General features: G+C 38.2%; 2 protein-coding genes across 2 annotated transcripts; both read right to left on the reverse strand.

The window, feature by feature from the left end:
• Positions 1-289: 289 nt before the first annotated feature.
• On the reverse strand, positions 290-4,642 carry LOC139709100 (echinoidin-like). The gene is made up of 3 exons (XM_071621062.1): positions 4,447-4,642; positions 2,893-3,067; positions 290-526 (listed from the first exon to the last, which is right to left on the reverse strand). Exons 1-3 carry the CDS (start codon positions 4,560-4,562, stop codon positions 290-292), a joined length of 528 nt encoding a protein of 175 aa, XP_071477163.1. The 5' UTR covers positions 4,563-4,642.
• Positions 4,643-9,995: 5,353 nt separating this feature from the next.
• LOC139709101 (uncharacterized) lies at positions 9,996-14,794 on the reverse strand. The gene is made up of 5 exons (XM_071621063.1): positions 14,756-14,794; positions 13,462-13,608; positions 11,692-11,832; positions 11,155-11,256; positions 9,996-10,250 (listed from the first exon to the last, which is right to left on the reverse strand). Exons 1-5 carry the CDS (start codon positions 14,792-14,794, stop codon positions 9,996-9,998), a joined length of 684 nt encoding a protein of 227 aa, XP_071477164.1.
• Between the last annotated feature and the right edge of the window lie 5,084 nt (positions 14,795-19,878).

The following is a 19,878-nucleotide window of genomic DNA, read 5'->3' on the forward strand; positions in this document are numbered from 1 at the left end:
GACCAATTTGAATTGTGAATGACGAAAATGTGTGACAAATGACTGAATTGAATTGACTTTGTTTGAAAATGATCGACAAAATACGAATTTGAAACTAGAACTGCATATTCCAGATTTGTCGGATTGAAATTGAACAACCAATTTGAATGGGAAAAGCTTAAAAATGAACGGGAATACCTATATAACGGGATTTCGCTGTATCCTACGCTATTGGATCTTTAATGCTCCATGATGTCAACTCCCACCCACTGGCCGTTGCCATTTCTTCTCCTTCTTCTTCTTCTCCTTTTCAGAGGGGGAGTTTGCAGATGAACGACTCCACGGTGTACCGGTTCTCACTCCCACAGTGGAGATCGTTCCACTTGTAATCGAATTCGTGGTTGAACGACACACAGTCCTGATTGCCGCCATAGCTGTTAGGCTGGCCAGACCCCCATGACGTGAAAGTGACGTCAGACCCATCGCTCCATCTCCAAGCGCCCTCAACGTCTTGATCGCTGAGACCAATCCACACCCTTGTATCCACCTCAATATAAGAGAGGGATTTAAAGGGACAATTACAACACACATAATATCATGCATATACATCATTCCAATTTAGACACAGAACAAATTAAGTGTCAAGTTCCAGGAAAATCTGACAATCCTTTAAGGTTGACAGATTGTTTAAGATTGCCTTTTTAAAGATGTTTGAAGACAGCAAATCGTGATTAAATAATGATAATAATAATTAATGAATATAGTGTTAAACTTTTGATCTCAATACCTCCAGAATTTTTAGCTGTTGACGCTTCAGCCTTTATCAGCGGAATGACCCGTCTTTGCCTTGATCACGTGACAGTCAATAAGCGGGTCATAGACTTTCTGAAGTTTGCACCGCACCCCGTCTCTATTGAGAGAAGGTTGGTAGGCCCTGATGTAGATTGCCTCCTTATCTTCCCTTTCAAAGTATCGGGATTCCCTGTCTAAAACCTCCCCCTTCTCCAGGTCTACGTGATGGCCTGGTGATTCGATGTGAATGTGTTGTGATACTTCCGAGGAGGTGGAGCTAGGGCGTCTGTGTTCAAGAAATCTGGTCCGAAGTGATCGTTCTGTTTCGCCGATGTATGACTGCTGATAGGCACCTTTGAAGGTCTTCCCTTGGCAAGGAATCCCATACACGGGACCAGTGATGTCTTTCTTCTCTGTTTTGTCCTTCGGCACTAATAAGTACTGGCGTAATGTCCTAGTGGGCTTGAAGTGAACCCTTATGTCAAACTTGTTGAAGTTCCTACGTAACGCATCAGAAACTCCTTTGACATAAGGGAGTACGATCTGAGGAAGAAAAACTCCACATTGAAAAGGCTCTCTCAAACTGCGGCTATCCTCAATGGCTTTCGATAAGATCAGACAGTCCAAGAAGAAAGATTCCAGCACCATCACAGACTCTACAACTCCATTAAGAGGACAGATCATATACTCCCTAAAGTCAAAGGATCGAGTTTCTTTAACAACTTCAACAAGGACATCACTGGTCCCGTGTATAGGATTCCTTGCCAAGGGAAGACCTTCCAAGGTGCCTGTAGGCAGTCATACATCGGCGAAACATGACTTGAGCTGACACGTATAGGACGCCCAAGCTCCACCTCCTTGGATGTCGGAAGTATCATAACACATCCACATCGAATCGCCAGGCCATCACGTAGACCTGAAGAAGGTGGAGGTTCCAGACCTGGAACCTCGATACTTTGAAAGGGGAGTTAAGGAAGCAATCTACATCAGGGCCAACAAACCTTCTCTCAACAAAGACGGGGGGCGGTACAAACTTCCGAAAGTCTACGACCCGCTTAGTGACCGTCACGTGATCAAGGCAAAGACGGGTCAATCCGCTGATGAAGGCTGTAGCGTCAACAGCTAAAAATTCCGGAGGTTATTGAGATCCAAATTTTAAACCAATTTCAGTTGAATTTCCACTACAGATGAGTTTCTACTGTAATAACAACAATGATAATAACAATAACAATAAAAAATTATAATTATTCTTTATGGGCATTTCTGATCAGCTGATCAATGTGCATTGCATAGTAAGCGTCCCAAAGACAATGGCAAAAAATAAGAACTTTTAACATTCGCTCTGAATATTTTCACTGATGAGCGGCGTCCATTTGCACCGTATTCCAAACCGTTGCCCCAGAAAATTAGAAATTACGCTCAACGGTCAAAGTTTTTACACGTGGTATCTAGAGCACCGTACTACGTAGTAGTATATCCATGGTCGAGCGCCATGTCGACTCTGAAGATATGTATGATTCTTTAATTTGATCGAAGGGAAATCTTAATTTTATGTTTTTTCAAAAGGGTTTTCGGCATACCACTATTATACACCACATGATGGTGCGAAAAAAATGTCATATATATGCATGTTCATGGATTAAATTTGAAGAATCGAGAGCAATTTGACATTGATTGAAAATGGAATTACATTTAAGCTCCATGTTGTCAACCTACATTCAGAGGAATGTATATAATCGGAAGGAACCCCCATTAAGGTATAGGAACTTTCCAGTATTCACGGAACCTGTTTGACTAGTAACAGTTTATTTGGTTGCATGTGGAGAGTTGTCAACAACGCTATAGTCCATGAGAAGGGACAGAATGGTAATAATAACATTAATAGTAAGGTCTTCTACCCAAGGTGCCATCTTCTGTATTGTCACTGTTCATTCATTAACTCACCAGTGCCAAGTACATGTATTCCCATTTCTACCACTGTGTCGTATGAAAGGATATAATATTATATCGTGTGTAAAAACATCTTGTCCAAGAACTTATGGTAGGACTCGAACTCAGGCCTTCGTTTCAAAGGCAAGATTCCTATCCACTAGACCACAGTGATGCCCCCAAGATTCTTACTCTCTTGTTTCGAGTGGTATCGTAGAGTACTGTGAGGAAGTCGAACTCTTCTTGGGAGTGGAGTGAAGTCAGATGCCCCAGGCTTAGCAACGTCCCCGTTTCCGAACACGGCACGGAGAAGGAACGGCAGTGCATCTCTGCAGCATCCCATGTCACGTTCTCGAAAGTAAAGAATCTGTAACAATTTAAGAAGAAATTTACTCCATGAAATTTAAAACAAAAGAATACTACGGATAGATTCCGGAGAGTGAAACTGTAAATAAAGAGAATGGTACACGTTTCATTACGACCATGACAACTAGACGCAAACAAAGAAAGTCATACAGTTTTGACGTAGGAGGATGTTTGTCATCATCTTAACATAATTATGATGATTATGATGTTGCTTGCAACGATAGTAACAGGACCATGGAATGGGAGTCTGTGAATTTGCTGTAGTCTGCCCATACTGCTGACACGAACAAAATGAAAAAAAAGGATTGACTTACGGAAAAACGAGAGAATAATGTAGAAGAAAACCCATGACTACAAGGGTTCCGCATCAAAATTAAGATTAGTATACCCATCAAATTGAGGGGGAGCATTTACCTTTGACACAATCAACCACGAACCCATGCAAATGATTCAATATATCTCTATAAGATGATTTTAATCAAATCAGTAACAATACTTCGCATCAATGATGAGGAAAGGGTGAAGTTGACAAATCTGTATCCCCAGCCCACCACCACCCCCTTCCCGCACAAGTGAACAATTTTTGTATCTTCTTGTGTATAGAGACGCGCAAGTTTCATTATTTTTATCTTTTCTCCACGCGATGTATAAAGCGACACCGCGTTCAGGCTAGCTCACTTTAATCAAAGAGTTCAATTCAATTCAATTCAGTTCAATTCAATTCAATTCAATTCAATTCAAATTTTATTTCATTTTTCGAAAAGAATCAGATCAGGCGATCAGGGTGTCATACAAACACAAGGCCACATTGCGAGGTGTGGACATTTATAAGGTTACAGTTCGGTATTCCGAAGCCTCGTAATTCCGAAAATGGAAGAGGTTTGCTATTCCGAATGTTCGTTATTCCGAACATAAAGAAAGGTTCGGTATTGAGTAGGATCGTTGGCGAAACTTATTTCATATTAACATTGTCGAACTTTCGGAATAACCATTTCATTTTTGGAATAACGAATCTTTGAAATAACGCCACAAAATTTAAGGAACAACGAACCCTGTGAATGTTTCATTTTTGGATTAGCGAACGTATCTAGGTATTGGGAATTTGTGAATAACGAACCGTATTGTTATTTTGATTTGGGGATGAACGAAACTTATTTCATATAGTGATTAACAAACCTCCATAATAATGAACATTACCCCCATTCATAGCTTGGGAAGTAGGTCCTATACCTATTTCAAAATGTAACTCATGCCTCTTAAGTTTTCCTCCTCGGAACAGGGAGCACAAGCTCAAACTGCCCCTTGCCCACTGGTACTCTGATGATAATTTCGATGAGAAGAAAAATAGTAGGAGATATAAGGAGTGAAAAATTCGCTCACCGGTAACAATTCTCGCCAAAAGGGGTCCAGAACGGAGGGCACCCACAACCGCTTGCCTCCGACGACGGGGTAAGTAAAGCCGCAGTAATAACCAGGATTGATTTCAAGATCGCCATGGCTGTACGAAAATTCGGTGCTTTCTTGTCGAAAATTATTCAAGAAGTGTATGTGAGCGTAAAATGATTGAACTAAAAAAAAAAAAAAAATCGGAGAAGCTGTAACTGATATGCGAAACTCGCTATGTGACTACTTGTATGCAACGTGGAATGGAGGAAGAATGAGATTGGTTGAAAGCAACAGCAACCAAGCTGTAACTGATATGCGAAACTCGCTATGTGACTACTTGTATGCGACGTGGAATGGAGGAAGAATGAGATTGGTTGAAAGCAGTGTCCATCACGCGTTGCTATGGTGACCGGAGGAGTGACAGATAAAATGAGTGCGCCAGAGCGGTCGTAATATATGACTTCAGAGAATTGACGAAAACAATCTTAGTTAAGTGTTATGCAGTGAGAAAATGAAAGGATTTGTCTCATATCAGTCAGGACCATTTTTCCATTATAAAACCTTACACATTATACAAAAAATGGAGAGGTTGAATAGGGGAAATCCGGCATCGGATTTCCTTGAAATAATGTTTCCTTGCATGCTCGAAAAGAGAAGTTTACTTTGGCATTCCTAGGTAGTCTTTATGCATTGAATATACAGTCATGTATATAAAGAACGCAAAGTACTTCCCTTTGCTGTGCGAGAGAACAATGTAAAAAACCTTATGCAGATGCGATTAAGGGGAAGGGCTCTTTGGTAGTATTGCGAAGCCAGGTGCCCCCATGACATGAACTCTCTAAACTTCCCTCTGTTTGTTCTCACTGAATCAAAAGTTAAGTGAGTTCAGTTCATTCGTTATCATTTCCAAACATACAATATGCTGCAAATAATAAGCATAATTTTTCAAACCCATAAAGAATAGAAGACAATCACAGCATGAATTCAAGATTCAAATTGAGAGTCACATCGATCTCAAGTTAGGCATATTCAGCCGATTTGTGATACAAGCAATAGTTTCCTTTAAACATTCTCTCTTTCTTGAAAAAAGGCGTATATTGCATCCAAGAGTGACTAACCTAATCATCTAAAATTTCTAGGGCCGTGGACTATGGCCGCGATGGTCTTAATGATGTCTGGGAGGGACAACTAGCCTATAAACCTCTTTGGTGATGTGCACTTTGTACTCTCTAAAAAAAATCGAGTGAAAATATTCATTCTTAAAGGAGTGAATACAAAAAAGAGTGAATTTAGAGTGAAATTGGAGTGAACTTTGAGATTTTGAGTTTGAAATTTTGAGTGACTTCAGGGATCACTCGAAGATTTAGGAGTGATCCCTGAGGTCACTCCATTGTCCAAAACGAGTGAAAATGAACATTTTCACTCAAAATTCACTCAAATTTCACTCTAAATTCACTCTTTTTTGTATTCACTCCTTCAAGAGTGAATATTTTCACTCGATTTTTTTTTCGTTTTTTTTTAAAGAGAGTAGAACACTTCTCTTATATCTGTGTCTTCCTTACCATCCCCTCCTTTTTCCCTTGGTGTCATCATGGTCATGTCTCACCTCGCATCAATAACAAAAAAAAAACCAAAAACAAAAACGAGTGAAAACATTCACTCACGATCGAAGGAGTGACTTTTCAGAAAAGAATGAATTTAGAATGAATCGTATTAGATTTGGAGTGAAAATATGTTTTTTTTTCACCTATTTTTGAGTGACCTCAGGGATCACTCAAACAATTTTGGGTGATCCCAGTGGTCACTCAAAAATTAGTGAAAATAAATAATTTTACTCAAAATTCACTCCAATTTCACTCTAAACTCACTCTATTCTGTTATTCACTCCTTCAATAGTGAACATTTTCACCCGTTTTTTTTTTTTTAAAGAGAAACCAAAACAAATTAGAAACAGCTATGATGAGCTGATTTCAGTATGGAAGACCAAAGTGCCCGACCAGAAATAAACTCGCCGTAATTAAATTTAACTAAGCAAAAAAATAAATAAATGAATAGATTTTAAAAAATGCAAAGACGCTGTTGTCGAGTACTGGTATATAGGCCCTTCTTCTAAATACTCTGCATGAAACACTTTTTATCTTATTGAATCAAAGTGAAATAAAAGTTAAAGGCTGTAACTTCAGCTAAAAGCTGCTGTCCAGCTGCAGGCCGTGAAATATATAAAAGTCATTTTAACATGGACAATTATTTCAAAACACTATACATGAAAGAAAAAATACCAATGTCCAAAATACTTACATCCTGAAAATCTTTAATGCAGCATGTACCATTCGAACGAACAAAAAGAAGCCAAATGCGAAACAGAAATACTGGCAAAACCAGGTGAGTGTAATCAGTTTGAAATGATTAAGTGCAAAATTGTTTCAAAAACTTTACAGATCGGATTTCCAATTGTTACGGATTGAACACTTTCGAAGACTTTGAATGCAATAGAGGGCTCACTGTATGTCTGTGTGTGTTTCTTTTTATCTATAAAGTTAGTAATATGCATTAATAATGATTTTGTTTTGGTATCATGATTACGTAAGCTGAAGGAAGTTTCCCTCATTTCAACGGGATGTATACAAACTTTTATGGAAACATTGTTCATGAACATATGAAGAGGAAGGAATGGCTATTCTTATAGTTGTTGTTTTTCATAGCCTTATACAATGATACCCCTCTCATTTAAAAAAGGAGGAGGGGATGGTAGGGGAAATCCCATTGTTCTTTTCATCATTTCATTTTTTTTTAAGCAACTGCTTTCTATTCATGTACTAGATGCTTGAATAGGGCGTTAACGTTATATTCGTAATTAATGTATCAAGAACTCAAAGTAGCTCCCTTGGTAGTAGAGAATAATTTTAAGACGAAAATCACACCGAAGTACAGTAAAGCTATGCGAATTCGGCCTGGTGGGGGTAATACAAGCAAATTCATTAGAGTTTCTGTCAAAAATTCTCCATAGAGAGGGAGAAAAGACGCATCTTCAACCCGAGAGCGTTTAAATACCTAGAATGTTTAGTTCGGTTGAAAATATCAAGGGAAAAATTAATGTCAGAGGTAAAAATGACAGGGATAAAACTGTCAGAGTAAAAATGACATTTTCACTTGGCACCGAATAAAAGGAATTAGGGAGCGGGGAAGTTGACATCATGGAGTATTAAGTGAATTTTCAACCAATGTTCAAATTGATGTCGAATCTTCAAAATTAATACACTGTACATGTGTATGACATTTTTAACGCACCAAATGTTGTGTTTCATAGCTGTAGGCCTACTACCCCCGGGAAAAATGAAGACGAAGATTTTCCTTTGATAAAAATGAATGAAGCTATACAAAGTAATGTAAAGTGGCATTCGTCGTCGTCTTCAGCTAGTATCCGAGCATTACACTGCCTTAAGATCGGTGTTAGATTTAACACCATGGGTATGACACAAACCAGTGTCAGCAGAGGATCACACCGACAGGTGTAGTGTTCTCCTTGCACTTTGCCATATTTGTGGTGTTAGAAGGTCCTGTTTACCTTTTGGAGCAGTGATTTAAAAGATGTTCAAGTTAATTATCACATTAGTTGCATATGTGTAGGTCAGTTGCATCACAAAATATCCTACCATAACATTTTTGCAATAAAGCCTAAAATATAAGGAGATATCACTATTCTTCTCAATAAACCGGAACTGTAGACGGTTTAGTACACTATGCAAACGTTCAGGCAACACATAAGATGTAACAGGCACATAAATCGAGATTGGAGGCCTGCATAAAGCATTATAATCATAATCATGTTGGAAAGACATGTATTCAAAAATCTGAATGAATTCCAGCGGAAAGACGAGTAAAATTCTGGTCTGATGCTGCATTTCTCTTCTTTAAAAGATTTCCTGGCCTATTCGTTGTTCTCAGTTAAATTCATCGCCCCCCCCCCCCCACACACACACACGCAAACACACACACACACGCACACACACACACACACACACACACACTGATTAACAACACAAATTATGAATTCACTTACAATAGCTCTGTTTGTAGTACATTAGAAAAGTGTATTTCCATTTAATGCCCAATCGATAATCCCGTGGAAGTGTAAAAGTATATACAATAAATTCATATACAATACTCATGTTTAGTTAATTTCAACGTGCAACAGAAATATGCCTACACACTGTCATGCACATGCATGACAATACGACGCAAACAGTCAAGTTCCTATATTCTTATTGTTTAACTGCTGGCATTTATAACTTTCAATCAGAATGGAAATGACAGAGAATACTATAGTAGGTTATTTCTAGGTACTGGGAGAAAATTGACTATTGACTATAGATGAACCAACGTGGAAGTGTGCTGTCTATACTACATTCCTGCAATAGATTATCAATACAGTGTACTCCCGTTATAACGAACGCGGTTATAACGAAATTCCGGTTACATCGAAAAAGTTCAGACCGCAACATTATCCTGTGTGTGTGTGCGGTTTTTTTTTTTATTGTTTATTTGTTTGGTTATATCGAAATTTCAATACACGTGTATTTACCGAGGAATTCATTCTAACGGGAGTCCACTGTACCAAAGTGTGATGTCATAGCCATTCATCTTCATTGAAACTAGTTCGAAACAACTTCACCTGGCTCGAAGTCGAATATTACTGTGAACATTACATTTTTGCCAGTCATGCTCGCACCTGTATGATTTCATCGCAAAATATTACATAATATTGTGACATCATCACTTCGGTAGGCGTGCCCTTTAAAGATTGGCTCAGTCGTCTCCATGGATATGACCCCGTCAGGCAGTATTGACCATGGGTTTTCCTCCTCGCCATTAGTGCTGTTATTTTCTGAGAGATGTCTACTTTTAACTTCATGTCGAAATCGTCTGGTGTTTGTTTGTGTTTTATTCTAGTTTGGTCGCTAAAGAGATAGTTTTGGGTGAGATGGGGGATTCAGATTTCAACTTCTTGCGAGATATTATGAAACATGACAGAGTATACAGTTTTGTGAGGAACTCACACTTTATTCAACCATAGTTGCAAGACATGATCACTTTTGTTTTATCCATCTCTCTGTCTCTCATATTGATTTGATGTTCATTCCTTTCTTTTCATTCTTGCAAACGTAATGTCCATTTTCAAATAATGATGTGCATTTAATTTTGATAGCATTGCAAGTCTCACCAGGCAATTAATCGGCTTATGGAGTGCTTAACGTGTTCACTGTTTGCCTGGACCCCGTAAGACGAATCTCAAGAGGAAATGAATGGAACATTATTGAGAACAGCACCATGGAAATCAAACAATGTCATCAACTACTTTCCAACCACTGATACATAGAGACAATCCAATGTGGTAAATGATATTCATGCATTTCTGTAGCTACTGTCCATAGGCTGGCTTCACTATAAAACCAGTACAAGCTATACAAACCATCCAGGGACTGAAACTATTATTACACCGAACACTGCTGAGGTAAAAAATGTTCTGGAGTTACAGCTTAACGTCAGTTTTGAACAGTCGTGGTAGTGGTGGTGGTTGTCGTTACTATGGTATTCCCGTTGGAAGTCGTAGTCGTAGTGGTCGTACTCGAAGTCGTTGTTTGTCGTGCGACCCGGTGTGCCTGGTCGACCTGGGGCTCGATCCAGAGGGACGTGAAATCTTGACATAGAGCGGTCACCGTCGACGACATGCTAGTCGCGAGGAACCCCGAGGGGATCGCCCCGGTGGATGTAAAGTTACGGCCGGAGGTTTCGGGGAGCTACGTGGAGTTGGTGAGGAGTGTAACAAACATAAGAACATAAGCAAAACGATGTCTTGTTGATACAGTGGTAGTATTTAGACCATTTTCAAAGTACAAATTTTGGAAGATATGTGATGCAGTAATTGAAACACGTATGGGGAAAAATTCCTCATACATATTTTATATGTGGATGCAGCATAAAAAGCAGGATGACTTCGGCAGCGTTCGGTGATAATTTCAGAAAAAATCTTTCCATCCCATCTTACGTTATGAATGTATCAAAACTTTGGGCTACTAAATGTACGGTTTTGTCTATGTAATAATGAACCGCACAACAATTTGTACCTAGGTCACGCAAGCAGAACTGTTAGCTGATAATAATATCAAAGATTTAATAAAACCATTGTTCTTGTACGTCAAACGATCACTTAACACGACTTCTCTTCAATCACAAAAGACTTGGAGAACAAACTTTGCATGTTCTCGTATCTTACTAACAGATTACTTCTTTGAAACCGAGGTGGGCCTAACAGGTGCAACCCACGAGTCACTAAGCAACTACAAACATGAAAGGCCCACGAACCCCGTGTTGTCACGTCAAACTCGTGGGCTGTTTTTACCTACGGTCGAACTCATGTCATGGGTCTTATTTGCGTGGTATCGCACTCCTAAGCTGTATGTCTTGTGGGCTGCAGGAGTATGACTCATGGATCTTTTTCCAATGTGGAACTCGTGAGCTGTACGAGTCGTGGGTGTCGGTCTCTTGGGATGATCGACACCGGCCTAACCTTGTAAAATAGGTGATATATTTTTTGTTAGAAGGATGATACTATTGTGATGGCGACGGGGTGAAACTCGGTTGCAAATTCTTGTAATAAACAAGAGCTTCTATGAATGAAAGAAGACTCAATAATTTCCTCACCTCGATGACTTCTCCGTTCGAGATACCCTGGACGTCGACCGTTTCATCCAGCTCTCCGACGAAGCACGTCTTCTTGTGGACAAGGTGGTAGGTCATCAATTGCTGTAGGGAGGTATAGGTGAAAAACTTGCACAATGAGTCGGATAGGTGTTTGACCAGTATAGGGTATAGGCCTCTTTTTCGATGATCAAATCGTTCTTGAGTACAACACAACCCTAGATCACCTGCCACTCACAATTTTACACACATTTGCACCCCTAACAATTTTAGTGTAACTTAAAAGCAACAAAAAAAAAAAGAAACAAGAAAGAAACAAGAGCTGTTACACTTCCCTTTAGCACCTCATTATTGTGCTTTTAGATTAAGATAAGATTAGGTGATAGCGGATAAAACAGCCTTTAACTCTAGGATGTTATCCAGACAGTATCTTTAAATTTTCCACTACATAATTGTTTCAAATCCAAATAGCACCGCACAGCACACGCTCAATCGGAAATGATCGCTGCCAGCATGGCCAGTGACGACAAGCCAACTTACCCGTCCGAAATCGTAGATTAGGGTGGCGTTCTCCCCGTATCCATCCCCCATGAGGTCGATGACCAGGACGTTCTGCTCGTGGTCGTACCGACAATCCTCGTCATAGCGGTGGTGGTTGAAGGACCCTTGTCGATGAAACGCCTATATTCAACATTATTCAAAGCAAACAACGTCGAAAAATTGTACAATCAAAACGGTTACTAAACAAATTCATACCCTCTATAGCATGTATAGCGTGCATGGTTCGGGATCTGATTACTATCATTTTGTGCTTGATTTATACTAAAAACATTGTATTCTCAATCAATGTCAGACAGGCCTGTTTCGATATGAGAACCCGGCCCAGATTATTGGCTTCCAATACAATAAAAGAAGAATAAAACAATATGAGATAAAACTCAAGAGTTTCATTGTTTGATATTACGTCAAACAGTCACACAAAGTTTAATCCAACGAATGATGATGAACTACTCTTCAGGAATATAATCATGATTCAAACAGATAACGAGTCAATGATAAATTATATCTCCGAAATGATAATATATGAGAAAATGCAGTTTACGAGAGGATTAAACAGAACTCGAAGGAAGTGTAGAAAAGAAAAAAACCTGAAGGAATAATCAGCAGATTCCTTGAAAATATATCATGTAAGCAAATGAATTGACAAATTTTGAGATGATCATATCCGTCCCGAGTTACGTGTCTGTGGGAAAGAATAACATCGTATTCTTTGATTTATTTATTTCTTTAATCGACAGATATCACTTTTTCTTGATGCTCACTTTGTAAACAACAAACATGCCATCGCTTAAATTATTATTACAGGTGTCAGTACACTCAACCCGCTTCGTAACATCCGGGTCTGATTGGTGGTCGTTTTTCCAGACCATTTAGTTTTATATAAGAGCTAAGTTCAAGTTGGAAGGTAATTATAGGCGGGAGTAACTTTATCTGTCCTTGGGAAGATACACGGGTATACCAGAGTTCATCACAGACCACAAAGTTAGTTTCGGATCAGCGAACCTCGAGCGACCCTTCCTGCACACCTGCGGCTCGGGTAATTTCACTGGCAATGTGAACGGTATATACAGGGAGGTACCTCCCTGGTATACATGTCACAGTTGCTCACAATACACCCCCAAAATTACGTCACACGGACATAGTAGCGGATTAGATATTGATGACCATCTAATTTCTGTCACGCATCACATACAGCATTATTTGTACGTTGTACCCACATCTATCATGAAAATGAATCGCGAATGTACCAACCCCCTCCCCAAAAATGATTATGTTGGTACACCCCACCCCCCCCCACCCCAATATATGCACACAAGGTATATTCAATCTTGAATCTTATAGCTACATCTCATAACATATTGTCGGACAATAAGCGGTGACAACGAATACCATAACGGTGACACACATTGCCTTACTTTCTCGTCCCACATATTCCAGTAAACAACAATTATCATAATCACAATGTGATCGCATACTGCCATTATTCAAGTATTAACAATGATAAGAAGATGAAAAATCAATAATATTTGAACCGGTTATGATGGAAGAAAATCAATGATGGAAACCAATGATATCGTAAACTTGTTTGAAATGTTATGAAATCTTCTTATTAATCATCTGTTACGCACAAAATCCATGCGCATTATCACTATTTTGAGGGGAAAAAAGCAATCGTAAAGATCATCAAAACATCGTAATCATCATGGGTTTAATTTTCAGCTTACTGTTCCTTCTTCAGACAAAACATACCTTGTCTGTTGAGCTTAGAGGGCCGTCTACTCGCTCGACTTCGCATGACATATTCTTGGACATGAAGACTAGGATGAGCAGGACGGCGGCAGCGAAAGCGACGTTGAAGAAGAGCGCAATGATGGCCAAGGTAGAACGATACCCTGACTGCAATAATGCCCACGATGTAATCGATTGCAAGTATGAGAAAATAACACGAAGGTTATTTCATATTCATATTCATATTGTTGATAAGTTTGATTCTCTACTTTCATGTCTTGTATTCCTGTTAATTGTATTATTATTATCGTATCCTCAATGATTGTATAAATTATCTGTGATTGTAAACTTGAACTTAAATTTGGTAATAAGTCATTCATTCATTCATTCATTCATTCCTAACTTTGACAGATTTTATCCGGCTTTATTTTCAAAATCTGAAATTGATATCGTTGGCTGATAACGGCTGTTATGTTATCATAAATATAGGGCCTACCTCTCATAGTCCAACAGCAATCTAACAATCTTGTATCGTGTCATAGATATGGATTTATGTTTTTTTTTGTAATTCAAGTTTTATGCCTGTCAACAATGCGCAATACATACATTATAAGTACATAACTTATCACAACCTTTATTCATGTGATTCATGTGAATGAAAACTTTTATTCATTGTTCTTTCAAATCTCCCTTCTCATTTTCTTTCTCTTTTTTTTTTTTTGCATTTTCTGAGATGCATGTTGCCTTTGCTATATCAGTTCTCCATTCACCCTAATTTCGTGAATTTTGTTGAGTAATTTGAAATAAGAGATGTAATTCAACAACTATTCAAAATGTTTTGGTGAAATTTGCGATGCTATAGGGTACATTTATTACCTTCAAATATTCGTGATTCTGAGTTATGAGACTTAATAGGTTATGGAGTTGACAAAAGCGTTAGTTTATGAGTTAAAGGGATGGTATAGATCTGGTTTAGATGGGTATGCAGCTTTAACTTTTTGTAACATGATTAGAAACCACCTTTGAAACATTTACGAGCGTAATATCAAGTGGAATTCAAAGCTTTTTGATGAAAATTGGTTTTGAAATAACTGAGAAATCCAAAATTTTAGACAAAGCGTGAATTCCTAATAACAGGTGGATCCCTGCAATTTCCTCTTAGAATTGTACGTTCTTTTGTATGTCATTAGAAGTTTCTCATTATCTCGCAAAAAAAAAATAGAAGTTGGCAACCTGAAGCCTCATTTCAACCAAAACTATATCATTCCTCTATGCTTAAATAGAGACACTAGAATACAGGTGAAAGAGTTCTTACCTTCTGGCGCGGCTCCATCAAATTCTTCTCGTCCAGCATTTTGGTGAGTTTCTGTTCCGATCGCGAGAGAGTAGTAACTGTGTCTGCTATATCAGCGGTATCTGCGAACTATTGTAACTAAACATGCAGGCTATCGACTTTTATAAGCCCTGATCGAGAGCTTCGGATGAGGGGTTCTCAGTTTATTTGGTTTGTTTGATTGTTTTCGTATACCTAGAAGATCCGGTTGCGTGATTACCTACCACGTTATTATGATTCCTTACTTCCTGAACAAGTGTTGCGGATTTCCAACTGATTCCGCGAGATTCATCTAGAAACAGATTGGATGATTCGACCAATCAACCTACCTGATCGACCTTGCTTATTCATCCATTGATCTGTTAAATCATTTTATCTTTTAGAACATCGCTCTTGAATTGTTACTGGTTGAAACATCACAAAGTATTATACCATTCAAGATAAACCGGAGGCGCGGTGTTGGCGCGCCCACAACCACAAGCTGTGGCACAAGTTCAAGGTTTGACCTTTCCGCACAGTGTTTTCCACGGAGATAATTATTGTACAGGTCTGTCAGGTCCTTATTCAGGGAATTGCACTGAAAAAAAGAGAGAAAAAAAAGCACGTCACTTGTTTTGGTCATTTTTTTTCTCTTTTTTTTTTCTTTTTTTTTCTGGGGTAGGTTGTTTTGATTCATGTGAAGGTCTTGATGTAAGCTATTACGTCACTCAAAATTGTTTGAACATACCTCTTCAGGTCTCCACTAGATGGGTGAACTACAGTGTATACCGACCAGTTGGAAGTACATAACGCACATAATGGCCCTCTATTTGTTTGTTTGTTTTGTTTGTTTGCTTGTTTGTTTGTATGTTTGTTTTGGGGAGAGAGGGAGAGAGGAAGGGAAGATTGTCTGTTTTTTTGTTTGTTTGTTTGTTTGTTTTTTCCTCAAGTGCCAGCACACCGCTTCATAATAATTGTAGAAGAAGGAAGTTGGAGTATTTTCATGATTCTGTTATTATCCTTCAGATAAATGGTATACGATTGAAAGAAGTATATAAATGTAAATATTTGTAGGAGTAGTATTTGATCCAAACCTTACATGGAAACTTCACGTGGATTATAGAAGAGGGAAAATTTTGGGAAATTTGTTCCTACTGAGGAAAATCCGCTTTTGTGTGAATTTTAAAGTCGCAAACATATTTTATTTTTCTATCATTCAATCTCATCTGGATTGTTGCTCACCAGTATGGAGTAATGCTGCAAAGTCCACTTTGAATAGGCTGTTCGTTTTACAGAAAAGGGCTTTACGTATTGTTTTAAAAGTAGATAATTTAGAAAGAACCTCGATATTGTTCAGTAAATCAGGTATTTATTCAATATATGTTTGTTGGAAAAGAGTAAATGTGATTTTGTTGCATAGATGTTTGTACGGATTTGCACCACAACATCTTTCATCAAGAAGACACAGTTATAAACTCCCTAATTCTCAAACAAATTTTATGAAAAGAAGATTTTTTTTCTTGTATGCAAGTTCAGGTTTATTCAATTCATTGTCATTGGTCACCCGGAACACTAAAGATATACATTGTTTTTCTAAGAAGATGAAAAATGAGATCCAGACTTTTTAAGTTGTAATTTGATATATTTGTATTCATATTTTCAATATCTTTATTACATAAAGTATTGTTTTATTTATTATTTGGTCGCCGGTTCCAAGTTTCCGGCTTTTGATATCCCCTTCTTCATAATATACACACACACACTCAAACATATTTTTTGTTAATGTTAATTAGTATTTTGGTTAGGTATTCCGAGTGTTAAGTTGAGTTCTCTGAGCATATACTTCTATCGTCTTTTTGTCCGGCTATTTCTATAACTGCCATTATTTTGATATATGGTATTGAGATATGATTATGTAATATTAATATATAACTGTAAGTTATTTTGTGTATAATCTTTTTTTATTGCTACTGAAATAATTTTGTCGAATTATCTTAATTTGTCGACAGTAAGTCATTTTTTTTTTCATTTTTACAATGATTTCATACCCATGTTGTACAAGTTTAAATATGTATTTATTGCTGTTGTTGTTTTTTATATGAATCTTATATGTATATATGTCAAGTGGACCCCTTTGAAAATCAGCTGTGCTGAAAGGGCTACCAACCCTATCGCTGGAAATAAATAAGTCGATAAATAAAACTATATGCTGAATACTGTCCAGCAACATTGGCTAAGCGCAATACATAACGTTTATCATTGTGCGTGTGAATTTATTCAAATTCATTATACACTGTATATACATTATACAGGATTATTCCACCTCTACCGCCTCCAGCCGCCTCTCCCTTCCCCCTACAACCCCCCCCCCCCCCACACACACACACACCACCACCACCACCACCACCACATACACTCGTCATATCAACATCTTGCAGCAATTTTTCTTACATAATACCTGTATCCGGGGCTCCTCGACCGACAGTTTCTTGCGTCTTCTAGCAGGAAAGGAGGTTTGTGATGATAACTTTCCTGGCCTGACTGGTATATCATAGCATGATGTCGACACATAAAGAAGCACAGCAGTGAGACTATGTACTTCCCTGTACAGAGAACATCGAGATATTTCCTCAAGTATTTAGAACATGGATTAAGTTCTTGCAAAAAGACTCGCATGAAATATGCCGAAATCTGTTTATTCAATAAGTTTAATGATGTTGAGTTTTCACATTTTGCTGATTTCCACGTGGGCCCTATGATACCGCCTTTTCTGTATGAACACTCTGTGATGTCAGAACAGTAGAACGATAATAAAACAAATAAGTAAAGGGACAGGGAGCGGGAATCGAAGTTTGAGAGATGTGAATATTACGGCGACGGTCATTCTTTTGGGGTGCTGTTCGTTATTCCGAAGGTTCGCTATTCCGAAGGTTCGTTATTCCGAAGGGTCGTTAATCCGAAACACGCAAATTCCCTGTACCTAGAGGTTCGTGAATCCGAAAAATGAAAAAGGGTTCGTTAATCCGAAAATTTGTGGCGTTATTCCGAAGGTTCGTTATTCCGAATATTGGTTAATCCGGAAATGAAATTCGGAACAATGAACCTTCGGAACAACGAATCTTAGGAATAAAGAGCCTTCGGAATAACGAACCTTCGGAATAACGAGCTGTAACCATTATTTTGTATATCAAGATACTTTTATTGTGCATGGTCTGCTATGATTATTTGGCCCATACTACGACTAAGTATACCTAGATTGGAAAGTTTCGAAAGTTTGTAAACTCTTGACGGGCTGGGCTGTACTGACGGGAAGGGGGGGGGGGGGGTACCTAGGATGATATCTATGAAAGGCGGAAATGTTGATATCTATAATCCTGATGATTCAGTGTTTGTGCTGCTTCAGCCAAGATTCGAGTTTACTTGGAAAAGGGAAAGGAAATGAGCTGTGATTGGTTATGGGTGTGATGGGGCACTTCCGGGAGTTCATTTTTCTGATTCGTCAAGTCACGGCAGGACAAACTTTCCTGACACGGATGTTTGGTATCTCATATCAACTATAAATCATGAGCGTTATAGTTTTTTCACTTTCAGAAGAAACGCTGCTGGTTGATTTTGCTATTGCACCACAATATATCATAGGCAAAAGGAGCTGATCATATAATGATCTCAGCCTGCATCAATAGCCAAGCTTTGCCGTCGAGTGGCTCATTCTGCAACAAGTTTCCCGTCATCACACTGTGGTGTGGTGACAATGCAACTCGACATCATTTTTTTTTCCAGGTTGACTTTTAGGAAATAATAAACAGGGCCGTCATAGTTTCCACAGAATACTATAGAAGCTTCATCACATTCGGACATGAAATCTTAAATGGTAAAGCCTTCAAACTTTATTTGTTTTTTTTTTCCGATTGTGATAGTGGTCGTAAATATTATATACAGGAAGATGAACAAAATGCATCAATAGCACTAAACATTTGACTGTTTTGAAATAACGTACAATTATGACTTTAGGGGGAAAGGTTCGTAAATTGACCAAAAACATGATCTTCATATATTTTTGTTGTGAGTGTGTATGTTGTGTATGTGTAATGTGCATAGCGATTTGCTTCTGTTTGAGTGTGGTATGAGCCTATGAGGTGATGATGTCATAACTTTATTTAGTCCCTACATGGGCGCTTCCACTGCAAAACAACAACAACAGCAACAAACAACAACACACACGCACACACACGTAAACACAGTGTTGTACGCACGGTCCAAAATCAAAAGCCATAATCAGTTGACTGTTGCATGCGAGATTTTAAACTTCGGAATTATAGTTTTCATATACTTCACGTCCAATTTTCATATTAGTTTTAACGAAATGTTCTTTGATTTTATCTACATTGTGTTGAAGCTTTAACATTGAGTGCATCTGCTCACTTAAATCTGCAATTTCGGACCACGCTTTTTTGCTTCAATACATGTACCAATACATAATCAGACAAAGAGGTTTCATCAACATAGAACCCCCCCCCCAAACAACAACAACAACAACAACAAAAAAAAAAAAGGTTACGCATATTTAAGTTGTACATGCTTTCATGAAACTGGCAGACTGATGTTATAGTTGCGAACACATATGTGACAGTGCACCTCAAAACAAACACAAAGTCGCCAGACATGAATTTTTAGTTAATACCATATTCTGAAAGAGCAGACTTTAAGCTTTAAAATGATGCATAACTCAAATCAAATGGACTCTCCTAACCTATCTAAATATTGGAAAGAAAACACAAACTCAGGAAAAGTGTGAACTGAGAAAAGAGGCTCTGAAGTACAGTGTCTATTCAAGCACTTAATCTTTACCTAACCGTGCTGGCTGTGCGATGAATGGGACAAAAAACAGGAAGTAAACCACCAGAGTAACAACAATGAAGGGATTATCAAATTAAATTGAAATTAAGCATGCCTCATTAACACATTCTGTCCATAATTAATCCCAACGTTCAAACCAGTAGCACTATCCTTTCAAAAGTTATTCGAGTTGAAAGTGAAGAGTGTGGACAAGGTTTTTTAGAAATGAAAGAGGGATTCTAAAGACACACCTAATCACACTATTCTACCAAAAATGTTCGAGATAAACT

Source organism: Diadema antillarum, unplaced genomic scaffold (genome assembly GCF_040938485.1).
Source record: "Diadema antillarum isolate AM-2024a unplaced genomic scaffold, OU_Dant_1.0 seq00001406_RagTag, whole genome shotgun sequence".
Taxonomy (NCBI): domain Eukaryota; kingdom Metazoa; phylum Echinodermata; class Echinoidea; order Diadematoida; family Diadematidae; genus Diadema; species Diadema antillarum.